Here is a 20,790-nt window from a genome sequence, read left to right as displayed (position 1 = left end):
CGCTTGGGTAATGACCAATCAAGTAGAGGTACTAGCAACATTCTAACACAAAATTCTCATTTTTACTTTATGTCTCAACACACATATGGACAAGCGGAACATTTAAGAACCTAGCATAATCGAAACGAGTAGATAATCTACAAGAGGACACATGTGGCAAGTAACGTGTCAAACAATCACACCTAATGAGACACAATGCATTTCACTCAAAAGACCTCGAATAAATGGTCCATTCAATAAGACAGACAATAGTCAGGTTGGGTGTCTTAGATCCAAAATTTTGACCTCAGTGCTATCACCTGTCACCTCGAACCACGAATATACCGAAGTGGTTTCCAACCTCAATGGGCCAAATCATCTTTGTCTTCTCAAGCTAGTTGGTGTCTATTTTTAGTTTTTTTGCTCAATACAAGCTTCTAGTGTCATATTTGGATCTTTGCTCTTAAGTCTGTTTTTTAAGCTCTTGTGTTTTTTCTACAATGGTCGGATACTAAAGCTTATGTATGTTTTAGCCACTCTGCTAGGGTTTGAAGACAAACCACAGCAACCAGCCGCCACCCCTATTGGGAACTCCTCCCCATTTGGGGGTTCTTCCTCCTTCGTCATGGAGATCTTTCCTGCACTAGGTAGGCTGTTTTCTCCCACAATAGGTGGGTTGTCTTCCACAGTAGGTGAATTTGCTACCCAATTAGTGGGTTTTCTCTGGTTTTCAGTTTACTTTTCCCCTTTTGTGGCCACTCTGTTCTTTCCGCCCACCGTGTCGCCGCCATGCCATCTCCACTGTGCCGCCACCACCCTCATCTCGCAACCTCCTCTGCCTCTATCACCGTCTTCTCCTCTGCCATTTCCTTTCACTGTTTGATGGTTATGCTCTGCGGCCCCTCACACCTGCGGCCTCCACCTCCAACCATCAACCACCAGTCGTGGCCACCATTGTCTTCGTCAGTACTTCCATGGTCTCATCGCTCCTTCTTCCCAGATCTGGTCTCTTGCTTGTTCTGAGGTGCGGTGCACCACTGTAGTTGATGGCCTTGTAGCAGAGATGCTGACGGCAGAGCCGACAAGGTTTTGAAGAAGCGACATATAAGTTGTAATATCAAATCTTCGCTCTGTTTGCTGGAGATCAAGTTCTGAGTTGATCGGTGGAGCTAGCGTCGTTCTACCTCCGGCGTCGCCTCCAACACCTCTGTTCCCAAGAATTTAGGGTTTGTCTGGATTTCTTTCATTGGGCTGAGTTTTGGGCTCGTTGGTGATGGGCTTGGTGGTTGTGGGCTTGCAAGTTGTTTTATTTAATCTCCTTTAGCTAACTGTGTTTAGATGTATAAAGGAGTCATGTCCTTAAGTGTAATGAACTTTCTTGTAGGCTTACTATGTGTATTTCAGCTACCAGGCCCTTGTGTTGCTTGGAAAATTGTTTGGGCTCTGTAGAAAAGGCTGAATTTGTTTGGCTTCTGTAGCCTTGTAATGGGCTTGGCCCTTTTCAATGAATGAAACTTTCACTATTGACAAAAATAAAAAGGGGACCAAAAAATTGAGGATCAGACTTGGTATGTGTCCCAATCCCGATTAAGGAAATTTCAAACGGAACGCGCAAATTCAATTATTCATGTTAACTGTTAAATTTAGACTAGTAAGTAGCCCGTGCAATGCACGGGTGAGTTTAAGAAGTGTTTTAAATATTTTAGTATATATTCAAAAAAAATTGAACTCTATATTCAAATTGAAATTTAGTAGGATAACATTTTAAATTTTAGACTAATAAGTTTATTGACATTAGATTAATAAATTTAATTTTTATATTAAGTTTTTTGGAAAGTTAATTCATATATGCAAAAATAAAGAAATATTTATTATAATTATAATTATTAAAAAAAAGATGGTCATACGTGAAAGATAGATACTAAAAAATATACAAATTTGAACCACCTTGTAACACAATTATGCTGGCAATTATTAAGTTATAAATTGGAAGAAGTATGTTTGAGCAATTATTTTGTGGATATTAATACACTCCTTTATTTTTCAAAAAAAAAAAGTATGTTTGAGCAATATATGAATTGGAAGAAGTATGTTTGAACAATATAACATTGAAGCATATGATCAGATGGACAATGTGCCTCTCACGGGCCTGCGCTCAGAATATATACCTCTATGTATTTTCTTTTCAAGAGTTCATATTCAGCCGAGTTTCAATACAGAGAACATGCGATGACAATTTGAATCTCAAAATTGAAACTAAAATACATTAATTAGTCGGTCTTGATTTAAAGTCTAATAGAATATCTTATGCAATGTAGCAATGTCTGTTTAAGTAGATTATCTCTTATATGAGTATTCTTTTAATATTATTTCCAAACTATAAAAACAATGTACAAAATACTAAGTGATACAATTGAATTACAATTATGTTGATTTTACAAATATAAACTCATCTCCATGTTCACGCCTACAAAGAAAAAACAAAATTAAATTAAATCACTAATATGTCGTCAAGTATGCCTTGATGAAACTGACTTATCAACTAAAAAATAGTTCAATCAATTTTCTTTATAAAAGAGAAGAAAATTACACATAAAGTATTATCCAGAATCATTGTTTTCATCACAGTAAAGGACATGTAAGGGTCTTCGAGCAACTCAGTGGCAGAGGTCTAGGCCCCTGGTTGAGCAAGGCACTTCTCAATGAAGGACCCGTTCAAGGCCTGAGGTCTCACTTCTGAAGACATCTTCTTGTATATATTGACAACACTGTCACACTCACGGGAATCTATAGTTTCACCATCTCCAACACACATTCCAAATGAGTATTCCACAATTTCTGTGTAGGCAGGCCTCTTCATATAACTCATGTGGCATAAATTTTAGTATCCCAAGACCTGAATATGCAGAGTGGTTCTTCCCCACAATTGCTGTCAAACCCAACTCTCCGATCTTCACCTGATATACAATACATGAAAACAAATCAAATGACATATTGTAAATGACTCAACAAAAACTATAAATTAAAGCTAAACACCTCTAAATTGATTTTATACAAAGACATTTGAGTACGAACAAATGTTTCAAATGCAATCATCAAACCTAAAATCAACCATAAGTTTCTATTCAAGTTCAATAACCACCAATACAACTATTAAAACCACGCACTATTCAAAAAACTAATAAAAGAAACTATTCAAAATCCGGATTCCACATCACAAATGCATCAAAATCTAACTACATACAATAAGCAACATAGGCATAAATAGAAAAATAAAACCAATTGAGCACCCCAAATGCAGTACCTCATAAATTTCAAAGGCATAGCCTATGAAGCATATTTTACAAAGGCATAGCCTAGGAAGCTCCTTAGTTTTTGTTCAAAGTTTCTTGGTTAACATTACTGTCAATAATCATTAAACTACCTTTGTAATGTCATCTGAGAACTGAGACCACCAAAGAAAAACTATCAGTGGATAAGAATTTTAAAAATGAACTATAGTAGCAGACTTGAGATACAATATCTTTTCTTCGAAAAGAGGATGAACAAAAATATAAAATCCAAAATCAAGCTCTGTATGTAAAATGGAATTGGAAAAAATTAAACCACTTGTGGAAGATGAATAACAAAAATATCTTAACATACATAGAAAATTTCTTACCAGTTGTAACCGATCCTTATGGAGAACTTACGTACTTGACAATATCCTGTAAAACATAATCAGAAAACTGGAAATCACAACAAAATTTTGAAATCATATAAAGATCGGAGACAAACATATCATATCAAAATGAAAAATACCAAATATATCATGGCATGTTTGAATTTACGGGTTCATAGAACAACAATTTATAAAGACAAGAGAAAACATATAATTTGATCTTTAATGCACCTTAAAATTAAGCATTCAAAATCTCACATTGAAGGAGGAAACCCTGAAATTTGACAAACTCCGGACCTCTAGCATGGCATTGAAGAAGAGGACTCCGAAATTTCGCGGGCTGCAAAAGTAGATTTCCGATCTGAGAGCATTCCAAAATTTCCAAATTTTTTATCGGAAACCTAAAGAGGGATTGATGAGGGAGGAGCTATTGAGGGATTTCACATCCCTAAAATTTGAAATCAAGAAGTATGAAAGAAGAAGTAAGAATCAAATAAGAAAAACTAAAAAATTGAAACACGTATTGAAATTTCTGCGTTCCATCCGGAAATTGGAGGAAACGTAAAGAGGAATTGATGACGGAGGAGTTATTGAGGTGAGAGGAGTTCTTGGTTTGAGGAGGAGTAAATCCCCAAATTTTCGCCCAAGATGCAAAATTTAGATTCAACTTCAAATCCATAATATCTGATTTGCGATTAGAGGATTGCGTGAGGAAGAAACGGATTTGGAGAGAGAGGTTCCAATTTGCAAGTGGAGAACGTAAAACGTGGATAACAAACCTGAAGCACAGTAACCAGCGCGTGAGAAACACGGAGGAACAACTGAAGAGAGAGAATGAGTATTTTAAAAGAAAAGATGACGTGGAAATTTGTGGAGGAAGGTGTGTATTTTGAGTGCCTCACTTTCCAGAGTGAGGTCTCAAAATTATTAGATAACAGGGTGGATTTGGAATATATATCAAAGGCTAAAAAGCATTTTTGACCCCTGATGTTTCAAGTTTGTGTAAATTCTGCCCCTATCTATTTTTGTCGATGTTTCTACCCCTCATGTTTTCAAACAGTGCACCGTCTACCCCTCCGTCAGGGGTAGACGATGCACTGTTTGAAAATATGAGGGGTAGACGATGCACTGTTTGAAAACATGAGGGGTAGAAACATCGACAAAAATAGAGTAGGGGCAGAATTTGCACAAACTTGAAACATCAGGGGCCAAAAATGCTTTTTAGCCTATATCAAATTTTGTTTTGGATTCTTCAAAGTCCAAGTGCACAATTATTGTGATTTCTTAAAAAATAATATCACAACAATTTTTTATTTTTTAGAATCATTATATCACAACAATTATTAATTTATTATTGTAATTGAGTTTTATTAACTATAGTATCGTGTAATCTTGTAATGGAAGAACAAAGCGTTCCCTTTTGACGCCAAGCACCATTATTCATCGTTTTCGTTGCCTCATTCAAGGAGAAAAGTTCTAGTTTTGAACACAGAACATGGCTAGTTGTGTACCTTGTAGTTCAGGTTCTGGATCTGTGCTCATTTCCAAAGCAATAGTGAGCAAAAGTGTCTTCCTATCACCAATTCGTATTGCGCTGAATGTGGACGGAACCGCAAGTTCCAGTTTCAGCAGAAACTCTCGCTTACGCATCCGGGTTTCAATGGTTGATTCCTCCTCCAATTTCGCCAAGCGAATCGAACGAGCCTGGTTAATCTCTCAGGTTTCAATGAACTCTCTCTTCCTCTTTCACCTTTTCTTCCCCACCACAGCTCATGATGATAGAAATCATATTTTTATATATTCTCTGAATTTCAGCTTTTGTCTTGTTGGAACCCAATTGCTCTAACCCCCAATTTTCAGCTAACCCAATTATATGAGGCTTTAGGGTTTTCAATTTTCAGAATTGGTATAGATATTGTTATTTTTTCAGAAATTTGATTGACTCTCATATCCGTTCATTTATACACGGCAAGTTCATTATTAGGCAATGAGCAGTGTGATGTATATTGGTTGTTTAGGCATTACCAGTTATTATCTGAAGGTCCCTTTTTGGATTTGATGTGTTTGACTACTTTGTATAGGAAGTTTTAACTAGTCATGGTTATTAATCATAGTGTAGTGTTGTATTATGATTTATAGCTGTACTGTTTAGGTTGCATCTTCTATGACCTTGAAGTTTGAATCCTTTTTAAAAACAATTGCAACTTATATTTGATATCATTTGTGCTGGGCAACACTTGTATAGCAGGACACTGTTTTTATCACCATGATTACTGATATTGTATTTGGATAACAATTGAGTGAAACATGAAGGAAGTAGTGCTAACGCCCGTTTATATTGGTGCCAACGGTATTCAGACATGGATGTTTGGAAACTCATTCGAAAAACACAAAAATATATCGGGCAGAAGCTAAAGTTAAGAGAAGTTGTATCTGTTCATGATTTTGGTTTCACTTTAATTTTCGAACGAGTTTCAAAACATGTACCGTCAAAGAAAATTATTAATGAAGATGCATCACACTGCTTGCTGCTTAGTGTTTACTGCCTTCATTACACAATATACTTTTTTTTAATGTATAAAATAGAAGAAAACTATTAATGGAAGGTAGTTGCTATAGGAAGAATTGGGGACTATAGCAGCAATGAACATTTGCTTTTACTACTCTATTGTGTATTGTGGTAACTGGCAAACAAATGAAGCCATATACCAAGTTTAAGATTTATCTCTTACCTCACGATGGTCTGTAGTTGAGTAATTCACATAGTAGTTTGACTCTAAATTCGATACATACTGTGCTTGTTCATGATTTCTTCGATATTTATGATGCTTTTGCAGCAACCAACGCCGATCGTGTGTTCATCTTGCAACTCAAAAGGGCATATTGAATGCAAATGGTGCGCGGGTACTGGTTTTTTTATTATTGGAGACAACATGCTTTGCGAAGTCCCATCCAGAAACACTAGCTGTATTATTTGCACTGGAAAGGTACATTTATTTTGAAAGATTAATCTGAATTCACTTCACTTATACTGTTGCCCCCCACCAAGCATTGTGCTTCCTTATACTTATTCTCTAGTGAATTTGTTGTTATTCAGGGATCAACTTGCTGCTCGAATTGTCAAGGAACAGGCTTTCGTGCAAAGTGGTTGGAAGAACCTCCTACATCCGAGTAGGAAAACTTTGCTGAAAGGGTGGAACATAGCATTCAAATCGTGAGAATTGAAGTTGTATTATACCTCATTTTAGTTCTATATTGAACAATACTGTCTAGTTACTCGTTTTTCTTACAAATGCTGACATGTTACTCGAACAGATCCATTTGTATTCTTTTTTTATACATGTATAAAATGTACAAGTTCCATTCTTTTGCCAAATAAAATATGGAGGAGCAGTTTTGAAACGACCATTCTGTTGAGGTATAGTGACAAACAGAGTATACTAATTTACCTATAACGTGACCGTTGGATTAAATGCTCTCAAAAATCCCTAAAGTCACTGAATAACCATTCAATGTTGATCATGGCTATGTAACTGTTCAATGTTGATAGAGATCAATTCTATGTGTATGAGTGTCATTTTATATCTCAGTCATCCGAATTTAATTTATTGACTACTAAACTATGACCGCAATGACTTTAGGAAAGTTTAACTGCAGGAAATCCAAATCCAGATTGGAGGGTGTTTTCCTCCATTTCCTTGCTTGGTATATATATCAGATAAGATGAGACTAAATGTTATATAATCTTTTAACAGGTTGTTGCTCACAATCTCCTATGTGTCCTAATAAAGTTTGTAGTATTCATTGCAATAGCAGTTGAACAAGCATAGACTCCAACAGAGCACAGGGATGCCGAAACCAACAGAAGGGCTTTCCATTGTCTCCCAGATACTAGAATTGCCAATGCTGCTGATGCAACTGCCACAGCTGTAAGGGCATTTTTCCAAGCTTGGAAAGCTTTGACGACTGTTCTACATCCTTTGCAATGTATTACATGCCTGAAATATCTGTTGGCTAAATTTGGGGCATGCATTGTTCCAATACCCCCTTTGGCAGGAGATGAAGCTGATAGTCCTGCAACCAGTCCAGCAGGTGCATGTTCAACCACAGCAGGCTCTTTGGGCAAGGAAATAGTGCTGTGACCAAAGTGATAAGGCATCCCATGTCCCACTTTGTCCATCCACTTTCTGTATTCAGCAACCCATGTGTCTGATGATTTTAGATTCAGATATAGTTCCTTTGTCGGAAGCTTCTCTTTCAAGAGAATTTCATTCTGGGATGATAGAAATCCCATGTCTTGCTCAAACACCTTGCTTGCATTCTGATGGAAGTACCATTCAGGAAACAGTTTTGCGACTGGAGTTCTTTTCGTTGTTCCGAACCTCACTATCAGCATGGATTTCCCTTGCCCAGTTGGTCTACATAGGAACAGACCGCTGAAGTAGTTTGTCTCACCATTTTTATCAACAATTTCTCTGTTGTTTTGCAGAACACAAGGAGCCCCGAACCGTAAGAAATTAGGCCTGGAGCCATCTTTCTCTCTGCCCCACCAACCTGCAAACCCTCTATCGGTTCGTTCAGCCACCTCAAAAGACAGTGGCTGTGCATCCTCTCTTTTTGCAGTCCAGTCCGTTCTATCATGTGAGATTGGGACATGTGCAGGATCCATCAGGTTTTCCAGAAGAATAGAATGATCATATGGGAGTTCATGAGTTGTTGAGACATCTTGAAACCCTGGCCTCGCGAAGTTCTCAAACCAGGGTATCTTACTGACATTTGGAGGTGTCTTTAGAGACATCCATACCCAAATAACACCTTGAGAGTCCCTCGCCTCATATGTTTTAACACAGGCTGACTTAGGAATTTTGGCATCAGCTGGAAGCTGTTAAAAACAGAAAAACAATTATTATGCTTGGAAGCAACTATGGGGGTTTGATATAGCTGTGGATAACTTCAGATGGATAGCCAACCTGAGGTATCTTCACACATTTTCCCTCGCCTTCAAATTGCCATCCATGGTATAGGCATTCGATCCTTCCATCAATTAACTGGCCTTCAGATAGTTTTGCTAACCTGAATCATACAGAAGTTAAGATCCAGCAATTTGACAAATATGGAATCAGAATTTCACAGACTGCCAAGTTTGTAGGCCTCTTCATCTCATCTGGCATATAATATTAACTCACATGCCAACTCAGATTGCAAGGTCACTTCACATGAATGCATTATTAGTGAAATTAAGTCCGTATAATTAGTCACACTTGGCACCTTTCAAATTAAATTCAGGATTAACATCCATATCCTAACTATCAAGCATATAACCTGTTTGGCTGTTTTTAAGGCCAACACAGGATCAGAGGATCATATTTCTACATCAACCAGAAAGACTAACAGCAACCTCGGGTGTGCATCCCGCTTTACCATATCTTGTCCTGATTTACAAAAACACTAAGTATATAAGGTGAAGCTAAAAATCTGCACTAATTGAGTGATGGTGGACCTATCTATAGTGAAAATTTTGGTAAATTAAATGCTTGCTCTATAAGTATTTATGACAGCAGAGCTTATATCAGTACACATTTCAGCATAAGCTTATATTCAAAAGTGTATTGAAATAAACTCAAAAAGTGTCATCTTTATAAGGTTAACTAAGTACTTATGTCAAGATAAGTTCAAATCAACTCAGGAAAAACTCTTCAACGCCACTTAATCAAATTGCATGCAGCTTTAGCAAAATTAATTATGAATTCCTCCTTATGAGATGTGATCCACTGACCCCAGATGGCACTTGAAAGCAAATTCAACCTAGCTAAAACAACAATCATCATGTGCAGCAGAAACCAAGGAAAAAAGGTGCAGTGCGTCACTCACCTGTGGGGGCATCGATCTTCATAACAACGAAACTCGCCATTCCCATCTCTAAACAACACAAGGTCCTTATCAAACACTTTGAGACCAAGAGGCGCATCTTCAGGAACATTCTTAGTGAGGTACAGAGGGTACCATTCCTCTGTCCAGTCATAATCTGCAACAACCCTGTCACCTCTTCGCTCCTCCTCGCTAGAAGGACCAACAAGAACCTTGTGATCTTCTTCCCCATCAAGTAAAGGTGCGGTTTTGATGTCTGCAGTGGCACCCCACTTGGTGTTTTTCCTTCTTGATGATGGCAAAACTGGTTTGAAGGGGTTTGAGGTAAGAGACCAAAGCAGTACTTGCTTGGATTGTGAAGCTGAAACATGCAAAGGGAAGCATGTTTGAGTGGGGAAGATGAATTGGTTGATCAATGCCATGGCTAGTGTTGGTTTGGTTGGGAAGGAAAGTGAAGGAAATGGTTGGTAGTAGCCACATGGAAGAAAGACAACTTCAGGTGTGTGTTACTACTATAGTTGTAGCTTGCACGATTCGTGTGCAATTCTTAGCCACATGTTACATTGCTGATCACGTTTAAGGTAAGAACTTTGCCATTTGTTGTTGGACAATGAGAGATTAGGTGTCATATGTTACGCTTTATTCCTTTTTTATCTTATTTTCACTTATTTTTTCGTATATCTCTCATCTTTTTCTATTATTAGGGGTGTTTGTGGATTAGATTAGTTCAGTTTTGAAGGAAAAAAATCATCCGATCCAATTTCATAGATTTTTTATTTTATCATCCAATGAATTTATATTAGAATTCAAATACGAACCGATCCGATCTAATGTATAGCAGTTTGGATTGGATTTTCCATTTTTTTTTTACTTTTTTTTCCTTTGATATTATAGTGTATAAATCTTAAGAATGTATAATAATAAAATAATCAATACAACAATGTATAATTTATAGCATAAATTCGACATTCATAAATTATCATATAGTCAATATTTTTTAAAAAATTATAATTATGTTTATTCACTTTGATGCATATTTATTTAAATAATTACTTGAAACTCTTATTAATCAAGTATATTTTTATAAATATGCACGTGTCATATCATAAATATATAAACATATAAAAATGTAAACATGTAAGTATGAATAATATAATAAAGGTACAAATAAAATTGTATATATTTGTAAATGTTCGGTTAGGAAATCAAATATGAAATCCAATTCGACCCAATAAAAAAATTCAGTTTCTTTCGGTTTTCGGTTCGATTGGATTTTAGTTTATTTGGATCGATTTTGTGGTTTTGTTTGGATTGGATCAGTTATGAATACCTCTACCTATCACATCATCTACTATTCTCTTAATTCCCTTTTTCTCTTCTTATTTCTCTATACAAAGTGTAGATACCAGAGTGTAAACAAAACATTTTTTTGTTAAATGATAGAAACAATTAAAAATAAAAATAAAAACAAAAAATCTCCTTATAGTTTACTTTCCATATAATTTAATATTTTCAAAAATAAAATTCTACAAAATTTCATCATGATAGCCAATACTATAAAATGAAAGATTTGTTAGAAGTACTAACAATATACTCCCTAAACACATGATAGTTTTTTTTAAGTCAACATATTTGCATGAACTTTCAAAATATGTGTTAACTTTTAAAAAATAAATTAGTCACACGCGAGAGGTATGAAAATGAAGTAGTTATGAGTAGATGTATTCCTTTCTCTTCCATCTAAATTAGAGATAAAAAAACTGATGGGAAATAATGAAATGAGATTAAATGGATTCAATCATGAGTAGATGTATTCCTTTCTCTTCCATCTAAATTAGAGATAAAAAAACTGATGGGAAATAATGAAATGGATTCAATCATCTTCGATTCAATTTCATCATCATTTAAGAAAACTAAATAAAAAGAACATAAAAGTATTTTAACACATACAGTTTCATTTCATTCTCCACCATCAATTCAAACACATCCTGAATGTGTTGTGAGGAAAGGAGTATTGAATCTTCACTACCACAAGAATAGTGAAAATTAATCATTAAAACAACACAACACAATCTTATAATAGCACCACTTAATCAAATATATTTTGATAACACAATCCTATGAGATAACCATATCTTTAGATATTTATTCCAAGTCAAACCAAACTTTCTACATATACAAAAGTTCTAGTTACACACCTTTTCTAACCATAATTTATAATTTTTAGAGGTTCCTACTAGGGTGGGCAAGTTTTATTTTAGTCCACCGGTGGACCAGGCCTACACACCGTTTGATTTAAGAATCTTGGAATATTCTTTATTTGAATGGCTAGGATTTGATGGATGATAAAAGGGCAAAAGTGGAAATACACCCCTCCCTTCTTCTTCTCCATTTTTACTGGTTCTGCAACCTCCTCCGCCACAACCACCACCTTCCGCCGGAGCATACCCCCGCCCCCTCCCTCGCGAGCTCCGACCCTGATGCAGAAGTTAAGAACCAGATGCAGAGTAGCAGAAGTTAGGAACCTCAGCCAACCCCAGAAGTCAAGAATCCAGCCCCAACAACACAAACACTGTAAGTCTTCTCCCTTGGAAAATGACGGTGGCTTCCATAATCAACCCCCAGAACTTCATCTTTTTCTTCTTTCTTCCCCAGATCCATCTCCCACCCCTCTTCCCACAATCCCACCAATAAACCACTACAACAACGAACCCTCAGCCTTTCCTTACCTCAACGACAAGCCCTCACCAGTAGGAAATCATTGAATCAGTCAAAGAAAATCCAGTAGGAAAAATGTTCTACATAACAAACTATTAACCAGAAGTGAATCAACACAGATGCATGTCCAAAAATGGCAACTCAGAAGAGGAAGCAACAAACCCCCACCCCCAAAACCCATAAAACCACCCCCACCGGCTATCCCCATAACCCCATCAAAACCTACCCTCTCCGCATATATGTTCAGGTAGCCGTCGCGGGACTCGGCGCCCATTGCGGCGTCGTTTGCGACACCGCCGCGGAGGCGGGGTCAGAGGACGAGGTTGGAAAGAGGAGCAATTCGGAGGGTTAAGGGAGGGGTTTGCCATGGAGGGTTAAGTAGAAGGAGGATAGGTGGTGTGATTCCGGAAACAGAGCGTTTCAAGTCGGCGAGGGTTTGATCGCCGGTGACGGATTCGTGACGGAGTTGTTGGAGGTGCAACGATTGGATGAAGATTTGGAGGGGTGTGTTTTGGTCATCCACTTCAGTCCATTTCCTATCTGAATGAAGAAAGGAACGATTAGGAAGAAGTGGACAGAGATGGCTGGGGTTGGCGGTGGACCGGTGGCTGGTTAGGAAGAGGTGGGGGAAGAGGAAAAACCGAAAAGGGAAAGGGAAAGAGAGCAGGAAGAGGAAAAGGGTAAAAGGGAAGAGGAAATGTCAAAATTATCCTCTGGTCCACCGGTGGACCAAAATGAAATTAGCCCACCCTAGTAGGAACCATTTTTAGAGTGCTTACTATTAAAAGTATTAAATGAGACAATAACACATCATTTTTGTTTTTGTACTTTCTAACGGTAGACCAATGAAACTTCTACACATTGTTTATTAGAGTGAACTTTGGTAAAAGAGAGAAATAGGTGAGAGGAGTGGTTTTCCACCTAGCATGGTTGTTCAACGACACTGTTGAGAAAAATGTCAGAGGGTTGTCTCTAGAACTTTATGTGGTCTCTCCTCTCATGCGAAGAAAGTTTGATAGATGTGCTCTAACTTTTTTATTTTCACATTATGCCCTTATTTTTATTTTTAGTAATATTATTTTTTGATACATCGGAAAACATTTTTAGTAATATTATATATGGAGGGATAAAAATGTTTTTTTTTTCATTATAAAAAAAGTGACTTTCTCTCTTTTCATTCATTTTTCAGCCAAATAAAAGGAGAGATGTGGTAACATTAGAGGAAATTAACCGCCTCTTCTGCCAGTGTCTGCGATATGGATATGTTTGGATGTCTTCATCATGCTTGGAACCTTGGGCACAAAGAAGTATTTTTTTTTTGAAAGTAAACATGAAATATATTAAACGCCATCTGGCTCAAGGTTTATTACATCAGCATCAAGCAACGGGAGGGCGGCTAAAGGAACCTCTTCCACCCAAACCATATTGGCATAAGTGTCCGCGTTCCGAGCCAAAAAGTCAGCAACGACATTACCCGTGCGACGGACAAAACAGAGAGAAACAAACTCAAAAGCTGAAATTAATAAACGACAATCTCTAATAAGAATACTCAAATAAGATCGATCCTCCTCAATCGTCCTCCAAGCGTTAAAGAGATTCAAGCAATCCATCTCTAAGACAATCCGACGAAAACCCAAGTCAATTGCTAACTGCATCGTCCATCGCATAGCCATAGCTTCCGCCAAAAGAGGGGAGCTAATAGGGGCAGGAAAAGAGCATGCTGCAGCCATTGCCTCGCCCTCTGAGTTGCGAGCAACCATGCCAAGGCCCGCGGTGCCACCCCCTCGGAAAGAAGCATCAAAATTGCACTTTATGGTACCTGGTTGTGGCCTCTTCCACCGTGCTGGTCTGGAACCCGTCCGTGGACCACCGTCGCTCTCTTGAGACGCACTATTCATGGCAGCAACGCGACGGAGGACACCGGTGACAGAGAAAGTGCGCTGTTGGAACTGCACCTGATTTCTGGCCTCCCATATTGCATAAATAATCGTCTGGACAGTGGAAATGAATTCGGAATCGCCTTGCTCGACCACCCACGTCCAGAAATCTGCAAAAGCAATGAAGCTGTCGACTCGAAGAGACAAGGATGACGCGTACCAGACCTGCTTCGCTGCTGGGCAAAGCATGAAAAGATGCTCCGCGGTCTCGTTCTCACCCGAGCACAAACAACAACCTGGATCAACATCAACGTGTCGCCGGAACAGCCTATCTCTCAGAGGCAAGTAACCCGAGACAGCTCTCCAGCATTTCTCCTTGCATCTAGGCAATGCAGAGGTAGCCCAAAAACCTTTCCAGAACCCGGGACTAAATCCAACCGCCGTGGACGAGGAAGGAGCCTCAATGCTTGCTAACTTTCTCAGAAAAACATACCCAGCCTTGGATGTGTAATGTCCATTGGAGGCTTCTGGCCAAAATAAAATATCACGGCCCCCATTTAAGCTCAAAGGAATGGATAGGATAAGCTCCGCTGTGCTTGGACTAAAGACAAACTCTACCAAGTCCCTCCGCCAACGGTGCCTCTCATGATCAATCAACGATGCAACTTTTGATAGAGCCATCTCGTTAACAAGATCCTGTCTATAACCGAGGGGTGCTCCATTCGGCTCCCATTTATCAGTCCAAATATTGACCTGTGTTCCATCACCAATGCGCCACATACCTCCCCGTTCAAAAATCCAACTAGTCTTCATAATGCTTGTCCATGCAAAGCTTGGACGGTAGCCTTTCTTAGCCCCACGAATGTCACCACTATTAAAATATACCGCCTTGAAGACACAAGCCATCAAACAATCCGGATGTGTATAAATTCGCCACCAATTCTTGCCCACTAAGGCCAAATTAAAAGATTTGAAATCTCAAAAGCCAAGGCCACCTTCCATTTTTCCTTTACAAAGATTTTCCCACTTGGTCCAATGTAAGCTTTGGCGAGCTGGATCGCCGCCCCAGAAAAACTTGGAAATCATGCGGTCAATATATGCACAAATACCATCAGGCAAGACAAAGCAAGACATAACATAAGAAGGAATTGCTTGTGCCACAGGTTTAGTTAAAATTTCCCTCCCAGCTCTTGAAAGAAACTTTTCCTTCCACCCTTTAAGCTTTTTCCAAACTCTTTCCTTGACAAAATTAAATATTTGGGTTTTAGACTTACCGATGATAGTTGGTAAACCCAAATACTTGTCATAACCTTCAACCGCCTTAACATTCAACAGCTGCTTAAGCTCATGGAAACAATTATCATGCACATTTCGGCTCACGGAAAGCATAGACTTATCAAGGTTGATCATCTGGCCAGAAACTCGTTCATAGGTAGCAAGGATCTGCTTCAAACACTGGGCCTCTTCCACCCTCGCACGTGCAAACATCACACTATCATCTGCAAAGAGCAAGTGTGAAATAACAGGAGCACGCCTACTAATTTTAATGCCACTAAGCTGAGAGGACATAATAGATTTTTCAATCATGGCTGAGAAAACCTCTCAACATAAAATAAACAAGTATGGGGACAGAGGATCCCCTTGCCTTAGCCCCCTCTGCGGGGTGAAGCTAGGCTGAGGGTTCCCATTCAGCATAATAGAAAAGGACAATGATGTCACACAATTCATAATTAAACTTACCCACGCTGCTGGAAAACCCATACTCTTAAGAACCGACTCCAAAAAGGACCATTCAATACGGTCATACGCTTTGGACATGTCCAATTTAAGCGCCATAATGCCATTGCGGCCAGTGATTTTCTTCTTCATAAAATGAAAGCACTCATATGCTATCAAAGCATTATCGGTTATCAAACGCCCTGGAACAAAGGCACTCTGGTTTTCACAAATTAAGTCTGATAAAATCAACTTCAGTCTATTTGCAATTGTCTTGGTTACAACTTTAAATATAACATTGCATAAGCTGATTGGCCTAAAATGCGTGGCATGCTCAGACTTTTTAATCTTAGGGATAAGAACCAATAAAGTATGGTTAATGATACCTGGTGATACGTCACCTCTAAGAATTTGCAGGCAAAAATCATCTACCTCCTCCCCTATAACATGCCAAAATTTTTGATAGAAAAGCGCTGGGAGGCCATCCAAACCTGGTGCTTTGTCGGGTGCATCTGAAATAGGGCTTGTTCAACCTCCTCCTTTGTAAAAGGCTCTGAAAGAGTTTCCAAATGGGAGGGTGAGATGCGACCTGCAACAAGAGAAGTGGCCTCCTCCACCCCCGAAGGGTTTGAAGTGGCAAAAAGGTTAGTAAAATAGTCCATTAGGACACTCGATATATCTTTGTCCTCTTCGTATTTTCTGCCTCTATCATCTCTAATCAACTCGATCATATTCCTCTTCCTCCGTTGGGATGCTTTATGATGGAAAAACTTTGAATTTTTATCCCCGTGTTTGAGCCAAGTTGCCCGCGATCTCTGGCTCCACCAAATCTCTTCTTGTTCTAACAAAGAGTCTAGTTCCTTTGCCGCCTCATGAGACGCCATAATCACTTGTTCAGTTTGTGTTTTCCGCTGAAGCTCTTGTAACCAGGCTTGCTGATCTGAAATTTTCCTCGGTAAATCCCCAAATTTAGCTTTCCCCCAACCGTCAAGAGCACTACTAACCTCAGAAAGTCTGGAAAGGAGATCAGGACCTCCGTTACACCAAGTCTCTGCTACCACTTCCGCACACTCATTCCCTTCCTGAAGCCACATTTCTTCAAATCTGAAAAGTCGAGTCCTCTTCAGCTCTTTCCGACCTCTGCGAGCACCACAGGTCAGAAGAATCGGACTATGATCTGACTGGTGCCTCTGAAAGTGCACTAAAGAGGTTGCTGGCCATAAAGCGTTCCACTCATCATTAACAAGAGCCAAATCAAGGCGCTCCTCAATCGTCCCTAGAGTTGTTCTATTATTAGACCAAGTAAAGCGTTTCCCGGAGAAATCAACCTCCCTCAACCCACAGTCACTACACACTTGATTAACCCACTGAATGTGACTTAGGTCAGGCGGGTCCCCACCCAATTTGTCAAAGGGGGAAAGGACGTCATTAAAATCACCAATAACAAGACAAGCCATGGAGCTGCTCGGCATTAAACCTTTTATAAGGTTCCATGTGTCGATCTTACGACGCTCCTCCGGGAAGCCATATAAACCCACCATGAGCATATGATTTTGCTCCTCTGGATGCAGAATATTGCACAAAATGTGATTCAAAGATGCATTAAGAACCTCAAGTTGAATATCACTACGCCACCACAAACAAAGACCTCCTGCTCTAGATCTCCCTCTCCCTGCACACTGAACTGGAAAGATGTTTTGTAACCCACAAATACCTCTATGACGAAGAGCCTCGGCTGCGTATAACTTGGTTTCCATAAGAAAAACCACATCGGGATCTGTTGAATATTATTATTAAGATTTAGTTTAGAAATAGAGATATGGTTCAAATATAAGTTTCTATTATAGATTAGTATCTTTTAGATTATATCTTTTAGATTTAGATAGATATAGTTTTGATATCTTTTAACATCTATATATATTGTACAAGTTTATCAATGAATAAGATACAAGAAATATTTTATCAGATTCAACATGGTATCTAGAGCCCTAGTTTTCCCTTGAGCGTTCTTTTTTTTCTGGTTCTGGGTTACAGCCGCAAGTGCTGCTGACCCATATTTTTCAAGCTTGTCAAGTGACGACACAGCCACCCGGAATCAAGCCAGAGGCCGCCGATCCACCATCTGCCGGAGTACCGCCGCCAAACAGACCTCCACGCGCCTTCACGCGCCGCCACACTTCCGCAGGTTCACCGGCGCGTGGGATCCACGCGCGGCCTTACAGCCAGTTTTCCGGCGCCGTTCTGCCACGGTTGTGACCGGTCGGCCTTCCTCTTTCCGTTTTGGCCACTTTTGGTTTGTGGGTCTTCTGTTTTGACCCTGTTTGGACGTTCTTTGTGCCGTCTCTCATCGTTAGTCAGGTTTGGTTTATTTTAGGTGCTCTATTTTGCACCTGTTTGGTTTGGTTTGGTTTAGGTGCTCTGTTTTGACCTTGTTTAGACGTCCTCTTTGACGTCTCTCATCGTTTGCCCAATTTTGTTTATTGGTGCTTTGTCTTTTTGGTATTTTATTCCTCTTTTCCTCATGGCTGAAGAGAAGAAGAGTTTGGTGTCTTATGCTTTTTCCGGATCTCCTAAAATTACCTCGGAAAAGCTTGATGGGAAGAACTATTTGAGTTGGCGTGATGCTGTTGACATTTGGTTTGTTGGTCAGGGATTATCTGACCATCTTTCTACCAAGGTTTCTGACATTGATGCTACTAAAAGAGACGATTGGAAGAAAGTTGATGCTCAGCTTGTATCCTTGTTATGGAAGTCGATTGAACCGAGTTTGATGCTTCACTTTCGCACTTACAAAACTTGTTACGACATCTGGAAGACAGCTGAAACCTTTTATGCTAATGATGTTCAGAGGCTTTATGAGACAGCTCGAGGTATATCATCTCTTCATATGACAGATACTGATCTGCCATCCTATCTGAAGAAGGCTCAATCTCTTTGTGATGAAGTCAAACTGATGTTGGAAAAAGGATGATGTAAAGGAAATGAAAAAGAAAATTGATAATCTGCTCATGGTACTTGTTCTCCATGGCCTCCATAAAGACTATGAATCTATTCGGAATCAAACTTTGACAAATCCTAGTATCCCTACTGTTGCCGAGCTTATTGGTCGTTTGATTAGGGTTCCGCCACCAGAGATTGATTCTCACACATCTTCTGAGTCATCTGTTTTGGCCTCTAACTCCTTTGGTCGAGGTCGAGGTCGAGGTCGTGGAAGCAGAGATGGAGGTAGAGATGGAGGTCGTGGTAGAGGAAGAGGCAATCTTCATTGTTCCTATTGCGATAGGGACGGCCACACTCAGGATCGTTGCTACCACATAGTTGAGTTTCCTAACAAAACTGCCACTGTTGCTCAATCTTCGGTACATGCTACTGAACAAAAGCTCGAATCTGAGGAACATCGTCTTTCTCCTAGTGAATACAAGGAATTTCTTCAACTTAAGGCAACTCAACAATCCTCTTCCTCAACCACCGTAGCGCATGCTGGTAATTCTACCCTTTGTTTCTCTCAATCTGCAGGATCGTGGATTTTAGATTCCGGTGCTTCTGATCATATGGCTGGTAATCCTTCCTTTTTCAATAATTTGACACCTCCTAAAGCACCTCATAGTGTTACTCTTGCTGATGGATCTAAAGCACAATTCATGGGCATTGGTCAAGCTTCACCCCTTTCCTCTTTGTCCTTAGATTCAGTCTTATTTGTACCCGGTTCCCCTTTTAATTTAATTTCCATAAGTCGACTTACTCGTAGTTTGAATTGTTCGATAACCTTTGTTTCTGATTCTTTTCTTATACAGGACCGGAGTACAGGGAAGACGATTGGAGTTGGATATGAATCACGTGGTCTCTATTACATGCAACCTCATCTATCAACACTATGCGCAGTCTTTGAGTCTCCTGATCTTTTACATCGTCGGTTGGGTCACCCAAGTCTTGAAAGGTTGAAGCAAATGGTTCCGAAGCTTTCTCATTTGAAGACATTGGAGTGTGAGTCATGTCAACTTGGAAAACATGTTAGGGCATCCTTTCCATCTAGTATTAGTCGTCCTGCAGTATCACCGTTTGACCTCGTTCATTCTGATGTATGGGGTCCAAGTCGTTTTACGTCAGTTTTAGGATTTAAGTATTATGTTACCTTTATTGATGACTTTTCAAGATGTACTTGGTTATTTTTAATGAAAGATCGTTCTGAGTTATTTGAAGTTTTTAAAACCTTTTGTTTTGAGATTAAGAATCAATTTGGCAAGACTCTTCGAGCTTTACGCAGCGATAATGCAAAAGAATATTTTTCTGCGCAGTTTACTTCATTCATGGCATCTCATGGCATCATTCATCAGTCCAGTTGCCCTCATACACCACAACAAAATGGTGTGGCTGAACGTAAGCATCGTCATTTGGTAGACACAGCTCAAACTTTATTAATAACTGCTAAAGTACCATTGAAGTTTTGGAGTGATGCTATTCTTACAGCATGTTATTTAATCAATCGCATGCCATCTGTTGTTCTTGGTAATAAGGCCCCTCACAGTATTTTGCATCCTCAAGCCACTCTTTATGCTGTTCCTCCCCGGGTGTTTGGCTCTACCTGCTTTGTTCATAATCTTTCCCCTGGATGTGACAAGATGACTGCACGAGCTATTAAATGTATATTTCTTGGGTACTCTCGCTGTCAGAAGGGATACCGGTGTTACTCACCCACTACACACCGCTTCTATGTGAGTGCGGATGTTACATTCTTTGAGGATAAACCATTCTTTGACTCAGCATCCGACGTGGCTTCGCCGGACTTTATTGACCCTGTTATTCATTCCCCGGTATTACCTGTGCCACTCATTGACTCACGACGTTTTGGTATTACTATGAGCGACGACGATCAAACACATCAGGGCCTTCTTCTACAGTTGAGACTTGTGATTCAGCTCCAACTCCAACATCTCCTCCTGCTGCGGTCCTCCCTAATTCTCTTGATGATCA

General features: G+C 39.4%; 3 protein-coding genes and 1 long non-coding RNA gene across 6 annotated transcripts; 1 reads left to right on the top strand and 3 right to left on the bottom strand.

Annotated features, from left to right (window-relative positions):
- Positions 1-2,322: 2,322 nt before the first annotated feature.
- On the bottom strand, positions 2,323-4,388 carry LOC130732154 (uncharacterized). Of its 3 annotated transcripts, XR_009016953.1 has the most exons (4): positions 3,872-4,358; positions 3,641-3,686; positions 2,570-2,936; positions 2,323-2,446 (listed from the first exon to the last, which is right to left on the bottom strand). It is a non-coding gene; the product is annotated as an uncharacterized LOC130732154 (long non-coding RNA). The 3 variants fall into 3 exon arrangements; XR_009016951.1 differs by having other exon boundaries at positions 2,398-2,936; positions 3,872-4,388; XR_009016952.1 differs by having other exon boundaries at positions 2,398-2,936; positions 3,899-4,381.
- Positions 4,389-5,026: 638 nt separating this feature from the next.
- LOC130725876 (uncharacterized) lies at positions 5,027-7,048 on the top strand. The gene is made up of 3 exons (XM_057577066.1): positions 5,027-5,360; positions 6,478-6,627; positions 6,738-7,048. Exons 1-3 carry the CDS (start codon positions 5,136-5,138, stop codon positions 6,813-6,815), a joined length of 453 nt encoding a protein of 150 aa, XP_057433049.1. The 5' UTR covers positions 5,027-5,135; the 3' UTR covers positions 6,816-7,048.
- Positions 7,049-7,286: 238 nt separating this feature from the next.
- On the bottom strand, positions 7,287-10,014 carry LOC130725866 (protein TIC 55, chloroplastic). The gene is made up of 3 exons (XM_057577058.1): positions 9,512-10,014; positions 8,611-8,713; positions 7,287-8,522 (listed from the first exon to the last, which is right to left on the bottom strand). The coding sequence occupies exons 1-3, from the start codon at positions 9,928-9,930 to the stop codon at positions 7,404-7,406; spliced, it is 1,641 nt and encodes a 546-aa protein (XP_057433041.1). The 5' UTR covers positions 9,931-10,014; the 3' UTR covers positions 7,287-7,403.
- A 5,067-nt stretch (positions 10,015-15,081) lies between these two features.
- LOC130749749 (uncharacterized) lies at positions 15,082-17,576 on the bottom strand. The gene is made up of 3 exons (XM_057603125.1): positions 16,311-17,576; positions 15,844-16,038; positions 15,082-15,660 (listed from the first exon to the last, which is right to left on the bottom strand). Exons 1-3 carry the CDS (start codon positions 17,574-17,576, stop codon positions 15,082-15,084), a joined length of 2,040 nt encoding a protein of 679 aa, XP_057459108.1.
- Between the last annotated feature and the right edge of the window lie 3,214 nt (positions 17,577-20,790).

The sequence above is a fragment of the Lotus japonicus genome, chromosome 1, assembly GCF_012489685.1.
Source record: "Lotus japonicus ecotype B-129 chromosome 1, LjGifu_v1.2".
Taxonomy (NCBI): domain Eukaryota; kingdom Viridiplantae; phylum Streptophyta; class Magnoliopsida; order Fabales; family Fabaceae; genus Lotus; species Lotus japonicus.
The sequence above is the reverse complement of the archived record's forward strand: the minus strand, read 5'-3'. Positions and strand labels throughout refer to the sequence as shown.

Excerpts from the sequence above, each read along its gene's own strand:
- LOC130725876 (XM_057577066.1), top strand. The coding sequence starts at position 5,136 with ATGGCTAGTTGTGTACCTTGTAGTTCAGGTTCTGGATCTGTGCTCATT. Across the intron at positions 5,361-6,477 it reads GAGCCTGGTTAATCTCTCAG|CAACCAACGCCGATCGTGTG; the intron begins GTTTCAATGAAC and ends ATGCTTTTGCAG. Across the intron at positions 6,628-6,737 it reads GTATTATTTGCACTGGAAAG|GGATCAACTTGCTGCTCGAA; the intron begins GTACATTTATTT and ends GTTGTTATTCAG.
- LOC130725866 (XM_057577058.1), bottom strand. The coding sequence starts at position 9,930 with ATGGCATTGATCAACCAATTCATCTTCCCCACTCAAACATGCTTCCCT. Across the intron at positions 8,714-9,511 it reads GAAGATCGATGCCCCCACAG|GTTAGCAAAACTATCTGAAG; the intron begins GTGAGTGACGCA and ends TGTATGATTCAG. Across the intron at positions 8,523-8,610 it reads AATGTGTGAAGATACCTCAG|CTTCCAGCTGATGCCAAAAT; the intron begins GTTGGCTATCCA and ends TGTTTTTAACAG.
- LOC130749749 (XM_057603125.1), bottom strand. The coding sequence starts at position 17,576 with ATGGAAACCAAGTTATACGCAGCCGAGGCTCTTCGTCATAGAGGTATT. Across the intron at positions 16,039-16,310 it reads TGCACCCGACAAAGCACCAG|AGTGCCTTTGTTCCAGGGCG; the intron begins GTTTGGATGGCC and ends TGTGAAAACCAG. Across the intron at positions 15,661-15,843 it reads TGGGTTTTCCAGCAGCGTGG|CTTAGTGGCATTAAAATTAG; the intron begins GTAAGTTTAATT and ends ATGTCCTCTCAG.